The 12560-nt window shown below is 44.2% G+C and overlaps 1 protein-coding gene across 7 annotated transcripts in view; it reads left to right on the top strand.

The window, feature by feature from the left end:
• LOC123481013 (myosin-binding protein C, cardiac-type-like) overlaps positions 1-12560 on the top strand; it is a 43903-nt gene that overhangs the window by 16610 nt on the left and 14733 nt on the right. For 6 of the 7 annotated variants that reach the window (XM_045217206.1, XM_045217208.1, XM_045217205.1 and 3 more), the window contains 9 exons: positions 2736-2901; positions 2998-3104; positions 3198-3227; positions 3352-3491; positions 4125-4172; positions 4992-5151; positions 5561-5665; positions 6007-6195; positions 11433-11567. In XM_045217206.1, coding sequence (XP_045073141.1) covers positions 2736-2901; positions 2998-3104; positions 3198-3227; positions 3352-3491; positions 4125-4172; positions 4992-5151; positions 5561-5665; positions 6007-6195; positions 11433-11567 — 1080 coding nt within the window. The remainder of the gene's footprint in view (positions 1-2735; positions 2902-2997; positions 3105-3197; positions 3228-3351; positions 3492-4124; positions 4173-4991; positions 5152-5560; positions 5666-6006; positions 6196-11432; positions 11568-12560) is intronic. The other variant, XM_045217210.1, reaches the window with a different exon arrangement.

Genomic DNA, 12560 nt, shown 5'->3' with positions numbered 1-12560 from the left:
TCCAGAAGAGGATTGGGAGAATGTCATATGGTCAGATGAAACCAAAATATAACTTTTTGGTAAAAACTCAACAAAGAACACCATACCTACTGTGAAGCATGGGGGTGGAAACATCATGCTTTGTGGCTGTTTTTCTGCAAAGGGACCAGAACGACAGATCCGTGTAAAGGAAAGAATGAATGGGGCCATGTATCGTGAGATTTTGAGTGAAAACCTCCTTCCATCAGCAAGGGCATTGAAGATGAAACGTGGCTGGGTCTTTCAGCATGACAATGATCCCAAACACACCGCCCGGGCAACGAAGGAGTGGCTTCGTAAGAAGCATTTCAAGGTCCTGGAGTGGCCTAGCCAGTCTCCAGATCTCAACTCCATAGAAAATCTTTGGAGGGAGTTGAAAGTCCGTGTTGCCCAGCGACAGCCCCAAAACATCACTGCTCTAGAGGAGATCTGCATGGAGGAATGGGCCAAAATACAAGCAACAGTGTGTGAAAACCTTGTGAAGACTTACAGAAAACGTTTGACCTGTGTCATTGCCAACAAAGGGTATATAACAAAGTATTGAGAAACTTTTGTTATTGACCAAATACTTGTTTTCCACCATAATTTGCAAATAAATTCATTACAAAACCAACAATGTGATTTTCTGGATTGTTTTTTCTCATTTTGTCTGTCATAGTTGACGTGTACCCATGATGAAAATTACAGGCCTCTCTCATCTTTTTAAGTGGGAGAACTTGCACAATTGGTGGCTGACTAAATACTTTTTTTCCCCACTGTTTATACAGTTGTCAAATCCAATCAAAATCAAATCACATTTTATTTGTCACATGCTCCAAATACAACAGGTGTAGTAGACCTTACTGTGAAATGCTTACTTACGAGCCCTTAACCGACAATGAAAAAAAAAAAAAAAAAGTAAGAATGTTTTTTCTAAATAGACTAAAGGTAAAATAGTAACGCAATAAAATAAAATAACGTGGCTATATACAAGGAGTACCGGTACCGAGTCAATGTGCAGCGGTACGGGTTAGTTGAGTAATTGAGGTAATATGTACTATACATGTAGCTAGGGGTAAAGTGACTATGCATAGATAATAAACAGAGAGTAGCAGCAGCGTATGTGAGGAGTGTGAGGGAATGTGAATGTATGTGTGTGTGGCGTCATATGCATGTATGTGTATGTTTTGTGTGTGTGTCCGTGTGTGTGTGTGTGTTGCAGTGTCAGTGTAGTATGTGCGGGTGTGTGGTTAAAGTCCAGTAAGTGTACATCGAACCTGTGCAAGACAGTCAATGCAAAAAAATAAGAATGAATAAGAATAAAATAAGGGGCTCAATGCAAATTGTTCAGGTAGCCATTTGATTAACTGTTCAGCAGTCTTATGGCTTGGGGTAGAAGCTGTTAAAGAGCCTTTTGGTCCTAGACTTGGTGCTCCGGTACCGCTTGCCGTGCGGTAGCAGAGAGAACAGTTTGTGACTTGGGTGGCTGGAGCCTTTGGCAATTTTTAGGGCCTTCCTCTGACACTGCCTGGTATAGAGGTCCTGGATGGCAGGGCCCAGTGATGTACAGGGCCGTATGGACTACCCTCTGTAGCGCCTTGCAGTCGGATGCCGAGCAGTTGCCATACCAAGCAGTGATGCAACCAATCAGGATGCTCTCGATGGTGCAGCTGTATATTCTTTTGAGGATCTGAGGACCCATGCAAAATCTTTTCAGTCTCCTGAGGGGGAATAGGCATTGTCGTGCCCTCTTCACGACTGTCTTGGTGTGTCTGGACCGTGATAGTTTGTTGGTGATGTGGACACCAAGGAACTTTAAGCTCTCGACCCGATCCACTACAGCCCCGTCAATGTGAATGGGGGAGTGCTCGGCCCTCCTTTTCCTGTAGTCCACGATCAGCTCCTTTGTCTTGCTCGTGTTGAGGGAGAGGTTGTTGTCTTGGCACCACACTGCCAGGTCTCTGACCTCGTCCCTGTAGGCTGTTTCGTCGTTGATGATCAGGCCTACTACCGTTGTGTCGTCGGCAAACTTAATGATGGTGTTGGAGTTGTGCTTGGCCACACAGTCGTGGGTGAACAGGGAGTACAGGAGGGGACTAAGCATGCACCCCTGAATACACAAGTATCTTGTGTGTATTATTTTGTCATGTGTCGCTCAGGGGTTGTTGCGCGTAGTTGAATTTAAAGATGATATCTGGCCCAGCTCGCAACTATAGTTTATCTAGGCCTCTAATCAAATGTAGCCATTGCCAAGAATTACCAGCTGCCAATCTGCTGCAGGAAGCAACGCCTCCCATAGCATAGCTCCCATTATGCTCTCAGTAGCAGCTTCTCATTGCCCCTGTCAGCTAACTTCATTCTGCTGTAACCTTCACTCTGAGTGGAGTAGTTTATATTGATCATTGCGGACACTACCTGTCCACTACCCTTAACTGTCTCGTACTCTCTCTTATTTTGATAGACTTTAAGCTTGCAGCCTCCATCGATGTCTGAAAGTCTTTGTTTCCTGTGTGGATCAGATGCCCTATCCTCTATGCATCTGGTGTTGTCATATACTGTATAAGTTATACGGTATATCCATGTCACCTAGGATCCCCTAGAAAAAGTCCCCCAGAAAAACATAGGATTATAATGAACACACCCCATACTCTGAAATATTTCATATACTACATACATTGTGAATCATATGAGGGCCAGTCATGACATACATCTCTGACCTCTGACTTCTGACCCTTTAGAGAAGGAACTGGAGGTGTACCAGAACATTGCTGACCTCACGGTGAAGGCAAAGGACGAGGCTGTGTTTAAGTGTGAGGTCTCAGATGAGAATGTGAATGGTATCTGGTACAAGAACGGAGTGGAAGTGAAGGCCGATGCCAGGACCCATATTACACACATTGGCAGGTGAGAATGATATCCATACTGTTGTATTGGGTAGGGTCAGAAGGTTTGTTGGGTAGTTGGACAAATTCTAGTGAAAATTATGTTCTCTCACTGAAGGATCCACAAACTCACTATTGATGATGTCAAACCCGAGGACGAGGGTGACTACACCTTTGTTCCAGAGGGATACGCGTTCAACCTCTCAGCCAAACTCAACTTCCTGGGTACTTTAACAATTACACCATGTCATGTGACCCTGTATTTCATAATGATAATTTTCATCTAATGAATTCATTGCGTGCTTGTCTGTTTTTCAGAGGTCAAGATCGATTATGTGCCTCGCCAAGGTATACCATGGTCTATTCTTCATCCTCGCAGCCTCTTATTCTATTGCAAAGATTATATATCTTGGATTGCTGGATTAAGATACATTTACATATGTTGCATGTCTATCATTCTTTATTCCTGAAGATCCTCCAAAGATCCACCTGGACTGCACGGGTCAGACGGCCGACTCCACCATAGTGGTGGTGGCTGGGAACAAGCTGCGACTGGATGTTCCCATCACTGGAGACCCAGCGCCTACTGTGGTCTGGACAAAGGGAGAAAAGGTAAACCAGCTGGTTTTCCTCATCAGCCACACAGGCTAGCGCATAGCCTCTATTCCAATCTTGGCAGCCCAGAACCAAATATTGTGTGAACACTGGCCTCTGGCCAGTGAATGTTTAGGAGAGACTACCTCAGTTCCAATCCAGATGATCAGGTCTTCTAGGTAAGGCTTGCTGTGAGAAGACTGAACCATGTTGTTTTATCTGACCCATTAGTAAGTCCTAAGCTGTCTAATACTTTGTATGTTCCCTCATACAATTAACTCTTCCACTACCAGTGGCCACGTACTGTAGACTAGCATAATTATTAATGTTTCTTTCCATGTTTTTTCACTATCAACTATGTGGTTTACCTTGTTTTCCACTATCAACTATGTGGTTTTCCATGTTCTCCATTGTCTTTTTAATTTATGTCTTGACTAATTGTTTCACTTTCATGGTGAGAGGGTCCCTTCCTCACCCATACCAACAGGTAGGAGGTCTGCAGGTGATCACATGACCTAAATGCCCGCAGATGACTGGTTGTTTACTGGGAACGGGAGGTTAGTTGGGGAGAAGGGGAGGACAAGAGGGGAATACCCTCTGGCCCTCTGGCCTCCTCTTCAGCACCCTTACTGCTTTGCTCTGCTCATGTAGGCTGGGTCTGAGGTGGCGGCAGAAACATGGAGCATCAAGGATGGGGATGTGAGTGTGGCCCTAAACACCAACGCTGAGGCCTGTGCATGTCTCTTTTCTGTTACTACTTCTCTCCATATCACCTGGGTTCCAAAAAATGCATCTCTTTGCCCTGTATATTTGTGTTGATGGATTTGTGTGTCAGTCTCATGCTGTTCTTCTTTCTCTTTTGACATCCCTGTTACTTTCTATTCCTCATTTTCTCACACACTGTTCATTTCAAAACATCAAGGATTTTGTCTGTGCCAATAGAGGCCTGGGTGGTAGCATGTTGCATTCTGTCCTACACCAGTTAATTACCTGATAATTAACACAGCATTCAATGCTAAGAAAACAATGCATGCAGTTTCATTCTTCCATGATGATCAGGTAAGAGCATGTTCGAAATCTTCTGCTGAAATGAAAGACATCGAAGAGGTGACACCAGGGCAGAACAGTAAGTATTATAGCTGCTTTTGCATGGCCATTTCAGCTGAGTCTATGAGCAAACCTCCCAGTGTGGTTGGTTTTCAAGCCAAAAAGCATGACCAGGTACATCCTTTCCAGCCAATGTGTCTTGGAAAGTGTATTTCATCCTTTTTTGGCTTTGACAATAAACAGTATCATCAAGGGTGTGTTCACTGGAACAGACCGGAAGCAAGCAAGCCAAAACAAGGAGGGACCTACCTGAATTTGTCCATTAAGAAACTCTTGTTTGCAACGGTGTTCACTAATGAATACACCCCAGATCAGATGATAAAAACGGTTGCATTACGAATTGGAATTGATCCCTTTAGTTCAGCTGAATGAGAATAACTCCACTAATGATCTGCTGTCCTGATGAGTCAGGTGATGACAGAGGAAGATGGAAGGGTCCACGTGGAGAGCACCAAGGGACACTGTATCTTCACTATTGAGGGAGCGGATAAACAGGACGAGGGCCTCTACTCTGTGATTGTTCGGAACCCTGCTGGGGAGGACAAAGCTGACATTAACGTCAAAGTTGTTGGTAAGATACAACCACTGTCCACAAGGATTTTTGTTGATACATTTTTGTTCCTGTTATTAGTCAAAGAGATGAGACACGTTTGTTTAATCAGGTTGTGCCTTGCTTATCCTGTATTTTACGCTATATTTCCAGAGCTTGGGACAAACGTTCTATCTGCATTTTTGTCCAAATTGAGTTATTGTCAAAGCCTTGTTCTGTTCAATGTTCTCTACCTATATAGTACTCTAAATACCCCAATTCATGTTGTTAAGTTGAAACGAATACTAGATATAAATTGCGGACACCATTCAAACCATTGAGGGTTTGGAACTTTAAAGCCAATTATCTCAGAATCATCTTTTTGGAGATAAAACCTTATAGTCCCAAGTCAGCTTATTCCTGTTTTTTTATGGCCTTTTAATTTCCTCAGATGCGCCAGACCCTCCCTCGGCCCCAAGGATCCTCAGTGTTGGGGAGGACTCCTGCGTTGTCCAGTGGGACCCCCCTAAGTCAGATGGTGGCAACCCGATCATTGGTGAGGATATACAGTAGCGTGCATAATGGCTTACCATATCTTATGTTCAGGCAGACACAGTGCTCACTTGTTTACAGCAAATATGAGTAGTTTGACTGTAGTATACTGATAGGTACAGTCACATGTCTATCAGTTGAGGCTGCTGGGAGGATGGCTCATAATAATGGCTGGAACGGAACTAATGGAATGGCATCAAACACATGGAAACCATGTGTTTGATGTATTTGACACCATTCCACTAATTCAGCTCCAGCCATTACCATGAGCCCGTTCTCCGCAATTAAGGTGCCACCAACCTCCTGTGATGTCTATAGTAACCATGTTTGACTTTTTTTCCCCAGGCTATGTGCTGGAGAGGAAGAAGAAGAAGAGCTACAGGTGGATGAGGCTGAACTTTGACCCCTACACTGATACTACCTATGAGTCCAAGAGGATGATAGAGGGTGTGGAATATGAGATGCGTGTCTATGCAGTGAACGCCATCGGCATGTCACGGCACAGCGCTGCCTCACAACCCTTTATCCCAGTGGGTGAGTTCCCCTCCTATGGTTTTTACTGTGTGAAATTGAACTTGCCTGTTTGAGGGATGGGGAAATAACTTTTGTCCCAAATGCAAACAGATAGGTGTCAGCTTTCAAAACATGTGTGGAGAATGATTTAATGGGATGGATGGTCATCCCATAGACACATGCTCTGGTGGGGCGGTCACACTGGGCTGTAATCATGCTTGACCTTTGGTCATTCCTGGTGACAGTCAGACTAGGGGACAGTCAGACTAAGGGCCAGGTCAGCTAAAGGTATCAGTCACTCCCCAGTCATATGAGTATGTTTACATGCTCACTAATAATTTGATATTAAACTGATAATGGCAGTAGGACCAGTATTTGCAATAACCAGAGTAAGGTGTTTACATGACTATCTTAATCGGCGTAAGGTCAAAATCGAAGTAAGCATACGCTGATTAAAACACCTGGTTTTCTGAGCAATCTTTTGAATTATTAGGACATGGAAACAGCTTAATCTGAGATCCAGCAGTGTATTTGATCTGCACATGTGCCAGCACCAGCAGCGCAAGCCTCTTACAAACTGTATATAGGCTTCCCAAAAATAACATGATCACTGTGGTACAACGTTTATTTTGATTGGTGATTTTCAGCATTTATTAAATGCCATCAGGTAGCCTGATTTCAGATGTGTCCATGTAAACAGGATTATTAGGAAAATCGTTCTTCTTACAAACCATGTAAATGTTTAAATCAAACTATTATATTCATCTGACTATTCACAATAATCGTATTATTGTGTGCATGTATTGTCACACTGTCACGTAAACACAACTTTTGTCCTGGCAGAGATGACTGCTGTCTGATTTACACTGACCTGCTGTGAGCTGACTACAGAACATAAACAGAGCATAAAAACTGTGGAAACAACCCCATTGTTCTCACTGCAGCTACATACCTGTATTCTCTGAAGATAATGTTGATATTATTTCCTTGAGAATACAGTTGCACTAATATGTCACAAAATTCACAGTTTGATGTATCATCTTATTATTTACATGATTTTAATTGAAAATGTGCAAAACTGTTTTCATCTTAAAGTATTTGGATTAACCGTATACATATTTTCAGTGGCAGTGTGTTTGATTGACTTCAGTGTTGTCTATCACTACAGTGAATTGTCTTGGGGGTTTGGCTACTGAGAGTTAAGTTTACATAGCCCCTAAGCCATGTAAGGTCTGCTATGCAATCACAACGGGCACCTGTAACCACTCAACAACACATGGTCATCTTGACATTTGGTTTCCATGGCATGCAGACTTGTGCTTGTAGGGAAAACATGTTTGGGTAGACACTGGCTAAAATAAGACTGGAGGTGTCTTCAGGACAGAAATCAGAGTCTGGTGGAATTAAGGGGCTCTCTTTTGCTGTGTCTCTTATTATTTTACCTTGGGTCCCCCTCAACCTACTCATCCTTCTCCGGGATGTGAGTGTGAACCCCGAGGTATCCGGACGGACCCATCTCTTGTAAGACAGCTGATTAGGAAACTATCCGTGGCATCCCCCTCTATAAATAATGGCATGTAAGCGCGCGGCGGGGCTGGGACCAGCTGCTTAGAACACAGGGGCTAGCTGCTACTGTTGAGGCTGCTCTAGGAGGACATTGACCCAGCTGAACTGCTGCTGTCGAGTGCTATCACTGAGGCAGAACAGAGAGAGAGAGAGGAGCAGCAGCAGAGTAGATTGAGGCGTGTGGGAGACAAGGAACAGGAGGAGTACGACAAGCTCACTTCGAACAGGACTATCTTAACCTTATTCAAGGATGACCAAGCCAATGCTGCCAAAGACGGCCGAGAAGAAGCCAGCGGCGGAGGAGGTTCCAGTGGACGGTGCAGCAAAGGCACCGACAGAGGGGAAGGCCAAGCCAGAGGCAGCAGCAGCACCTCCTCCAGAGGAACCTGCCCCAGATCCAGTGTCAGAGGCCCCCGTTGAGCCAGCAGCACCCACAGCAGAGCCAGCCCCAGCAGAAGGAGCCCCAGCTGAGGACGGGGCCCCTCCGGCAGAAGCAGCACCTCCGACAGAAGGAGCCCCACCAGCCGATGGAGCTCCTCCTGCAGAGGGTGCCCCAGCAGAGCCTGCCCCGGCAACAGAGCCCGTACCAGAGCCGGAACCTCCTAGGAGTAGGCATTGATTTATTTTCCTCTAAGCTAGGGTCAACTATTAGGGGCACGGTCTGTGCTGTAATAAATACTGGGTTTTCTTTCATGATGATGATAATAAGATAGAAGGTAAACCCTGGCTGTGGTTTCTGTGGTTCTGTTCTCCTTTTTACTGTTTTTGTGAGGGGCAATATAAGTAGGAATAGACAGTGCCACATTAATTGGTAGATCAGAGATGTTTGCTGTATGTTTTGTCTCTCTGTATTAAAACTCACAGGCGCAAAAGAGAAGAAATGTTTTCTACTAACAGACTTTCCTGTGTTGTTGTTTGTGTATTGGCTAGTAAGATGAAAAGGATGTTTATCAAATTATTATGTTTGCTGTGTTCCTGTTCTGCCGGTAGCCGTCGGTTGGTCTTTCCCATTCAGTCCGACCCTTTCAACACAGACTGACCTCTGACCTCTAGTACGGGCCTACATGGCGCCCCTGTCTGTTTAACCTGTGACATGGGACCAGAAATGATCAGTCTATAATTTTAATGGTAGGTTTATTTGAACAGTGAGAGACAGAATAACAACAAAAAAATCCAGAAAAATGCATGTCAAAAATGTTATAAATTGATTTGCATTTTAATGAGGGAAATAAGTATTTGACCCCCTCTCAATCAGAAAGATTTCTGGCTCCCAGGTGTCTTTTATACAGGTAAAGAGCTGAGATTAGGAGCACACTCTTAAAGGGAGTGCTCCTAATCTCAGTTTGTTACCTCTATAAAAGACACCTGTCCACAGAAGCAATCAATCAATCAGATTCCAAACTCTCCACCATGGCCAAGACCAAAGAGCTCTCCAATGATGTCAGGGACAAGATTGTAGACCTACACAAGGCTGGAATGGGCTACAAGACAGTTGGTGCGATTATTCGCAAATGGAAGAAACACAAAATAACTGTCAATCTCCCTCGGCCTGGGGCTCCATGCAAGATCTCACCTCGTGGAGTTGCAATGATCATGAGAATGGTGAGGAATCATCCCAGAACTACACGGGAGGATCTTGTCAATGATCTCAAGGCAGCTGGGACCATAGTCACCAAGAAAACAATTGGTAACACACTACGCCGTGAAGGACTGAAATCCTGCAGCGCCTGCAAGGTCCCCCTGCTCAAGAAGGCACATATACAGGCCCGTCTGAAGTTTGCCAATGAACATCTGAATGATTCAGAGGAGAACTGGGTGAAAGTGTTGTGGTCAGATGAGACCAAAATCGAACTCTTTGGCATCAACTCAACTCGCCGTGTTTTGAGGAGGAGGAATGCTGCCTATGACCTCAAGAACACCATCCCCACTGTCAAACATGGAGGTGGAAACATTATGCTTTGGTGGTGTTTTTCTGCTAAGGGGACAGGACAACTTCCCTCAGCCAGGGCATTGAAAATGGGTCATGGATGGGTATTCCAGCATGACAATGACCCAAAACACACGGCCAAGGCAACAAAGGAGTGGCTCAAGAAGAAGCACATTAAGGTCCTGGAGTGGCCTAGCCAGTCTCCAGACCTTAATCCCATAGAAAATCTGTGGAGGGAGCTGAATGTTCGAGTTGCCAAACGTCAGCCTCGAAACCTTAATGACTTGGAGAAGATCTGCAAAGAGGAGTGGGACAAAATCCCTCCTGAGATGTGTGCAAATCTGGTGGCCAACTACAAGAAACGTCTGACCTCTGTGATTGCCAACAAGGGTTTTGCCACCAAGTACTAAGTCATGTTTTGCAGAGGGGTCGAATACTTATTTCCCTCATTAAAATGCAAATCAATTTATAACATTTTTGACACGTGTTTTTCTGGATTTTTTTGTTGTTATTCTGTCTCTCACTGTTCAAATAAACCTACCATTAAAATTATAGACTGATCATGTCTTTGTCAGTGGGCAAACGTACAAAGTCAGCAGGGGATCAAATACTTTTTTCCCTCACTGTACTCTGTTCCAGCCATTATTATGAGCCAGCCTCCCCTCAACAGCCTCCACTGATGGTTAAATAAGACAGATGGTTACTTAAGGGAAAAATGAAAGTAGGGTGTTTGGTCAGGGTGGATGAGTAGGCATATCATGCAAACGTCTAGCAACCCAAAGGTTGCGAGTTTGAATCTCATCATGGACAACTTCAACATTTTAGCTAATTAGCAACTTTTCAACTACTTACTACTTTTGAGCTATTTTGCAACTACTTAGCATGTTAGATATCCCTTCCCCTAACCCTAACCCTAACCCCAACCTTAACCCTTTTAGCTAACCCTTCCCCTAACCTTTACCCTTTAACTTAACTCATAAACTTTACCTTAACCCTAACCCCTAACAATAACCCCTAGCCTGGCTAACGTTAGCCAGCTAGCTGATGTTAACCCCCTAGCCACCTAGCTAGAATTTCTAACATATCATAAGTTTGCAAATTCGTAACATATTGTACGTGTCGCAAATTCGTAACATTTAATATGAATTGTAATTCGTAAACATGTCATACGAAATGGGTAATGGACATCCACAAATTAATACATACCATATGAAACATATCATATCATACTAAATGGAGTGGCTCGGATATGCGTACAGAATAATACGAAATGCTCTAAGACCAGGTTGAGTATTGATGAAAGCTGTGTCCTGCAAGGGCCATTCTAAATCTCCAGTGTGCTAGCTCCATGTCAGCTTGCCTGCAGGGGAGCTTAACACATTGGTTGTGGTAAGGTTGGAGATACTGTATTTCAGGACTCGTGCATTTATTGTAGGACCCTAGTTTACATGGCTGTTACCTGTAGCAACATTACACTTTATCTGCAGCTAAGTTAAGCTGCCTTGATGCTGAGGCATCAGTGACAGGTAGCAGTAAATCCACAATAAAAATATCCTGGCTTGACACCTGCTGACACTGATATGTTTCCTCCTCTGTTTTGCAATATGTCTTCTTTACAGTCACGTACTGTGACATCCGTGACATAACATATGGAACTATTTATGTATTTTTTCTTGACATAGATTTCTTATTTAGACTAGACTAATGTTGCTGATCTCCCTCTCTCTTCCTTTCTTGTGTCCCTCTCTCCCTCTCTCTCTGTAAGCCCCAACCAGTGAGCCCGTCGGCCTGTGCGTGGATGACATCAGTGACACCACCATCTCACTGAAGTGGAGAACCCCGGAGCATCTGGGCTCGTCTGAGCTGGATGGCTATGGGGTCGAGTACTGCAAGGAGGGCTGTGAGTCCTGGGGTCCAGGAGGGTCTGGCATTCAATATGTTGATCCCTGACACACACACACACACACACACACACACAATATCTGGGTAGATAAGGGGAGGATGACATGAAAGCTGTTGAAGAGAGTATTTCAGTTAGGAACACAATATTTGAAAACCAACCTAACAATATACAGTGGGGGGAAAAAGTATTTAGTCAGCCACCAATTGTGCAAGTTCTCCCACTTAAAAAGATGAGAGAGGCCTGTAATTTTCATCATAGGTACACGTCAACTATGACAGACAAATTGAGAAAAAAAATCCAGAAAATCACATTGTAGGATTTTTAATGAATTTATTTGCAAATTATGGTGGAAAATAAGTATTTGGTCACCTACAAACAAGCAAGATTTCTGGCTCTCACAGACCTGTAACTTCTTCTTTAAGAGGCTCCTCTGTCCTCCACTCGTTACCTGTATTAATGGCACCTGTTTGAACTTGTTATCAGTATAAAAGACACCTGTCCACAACCTCAAACAGTCACACTCCAAACTCCACTATGGCCAAGACCAAAGAGCTGTCAAAGGACACCAGAAACAAAATTGTAGACCTGCACCAGGCTGGGAAGACTGAATCTGCAATAGGTAAGCAGCTTGGTTTGAAGAAATCAACTGTGGGAGCAATTATTAGGAAATGGAAGACATACAAGACCACTGATAATCTCCCTCGATCTGGGGCTCCACGCAAGATCTCACCCCGTGGGGTCAAAATGATCACAAGAACGGTGAGCAAAAATCCCAGAACCACACGGGGGGACCTAGTGAATGACCTGCAGAGAGCTGGGACCAAAGTAACAAAGCCTACCATCAGTAACACACTACGCCGCCAGGGACTCACATCCTGCAGTGCCAGACGTGTCCCCCTGCTTAAGCCAGTACATGTCCAGGCCCGTCTGAAGTTTGCTAGAGTGCATTTGGATGATCCAGAAGAGGATTGGGAGAATGTCATATGGTCA

Source organism: Coregonus clupeaformis, unplaced genomic scaffold, assembly GCF_020615455.1.
Source record: "Coregonus clupeaformis isolate EN_2021a unplaced genomic scaffold, ASM2061545v1 scaf0964, whole genome shotgun sequence".
In the NCBI taxonomy this organism is placed as follows: Eukaryota; Metazoa; Chordata; class Actinopteri; order Salmoniformes; family Salmonidae; genus Coregonus; species Coregonus clupeaformis.
This window is presented reverse-complemented; position numbering and strand designations above follow the sequence as displayed.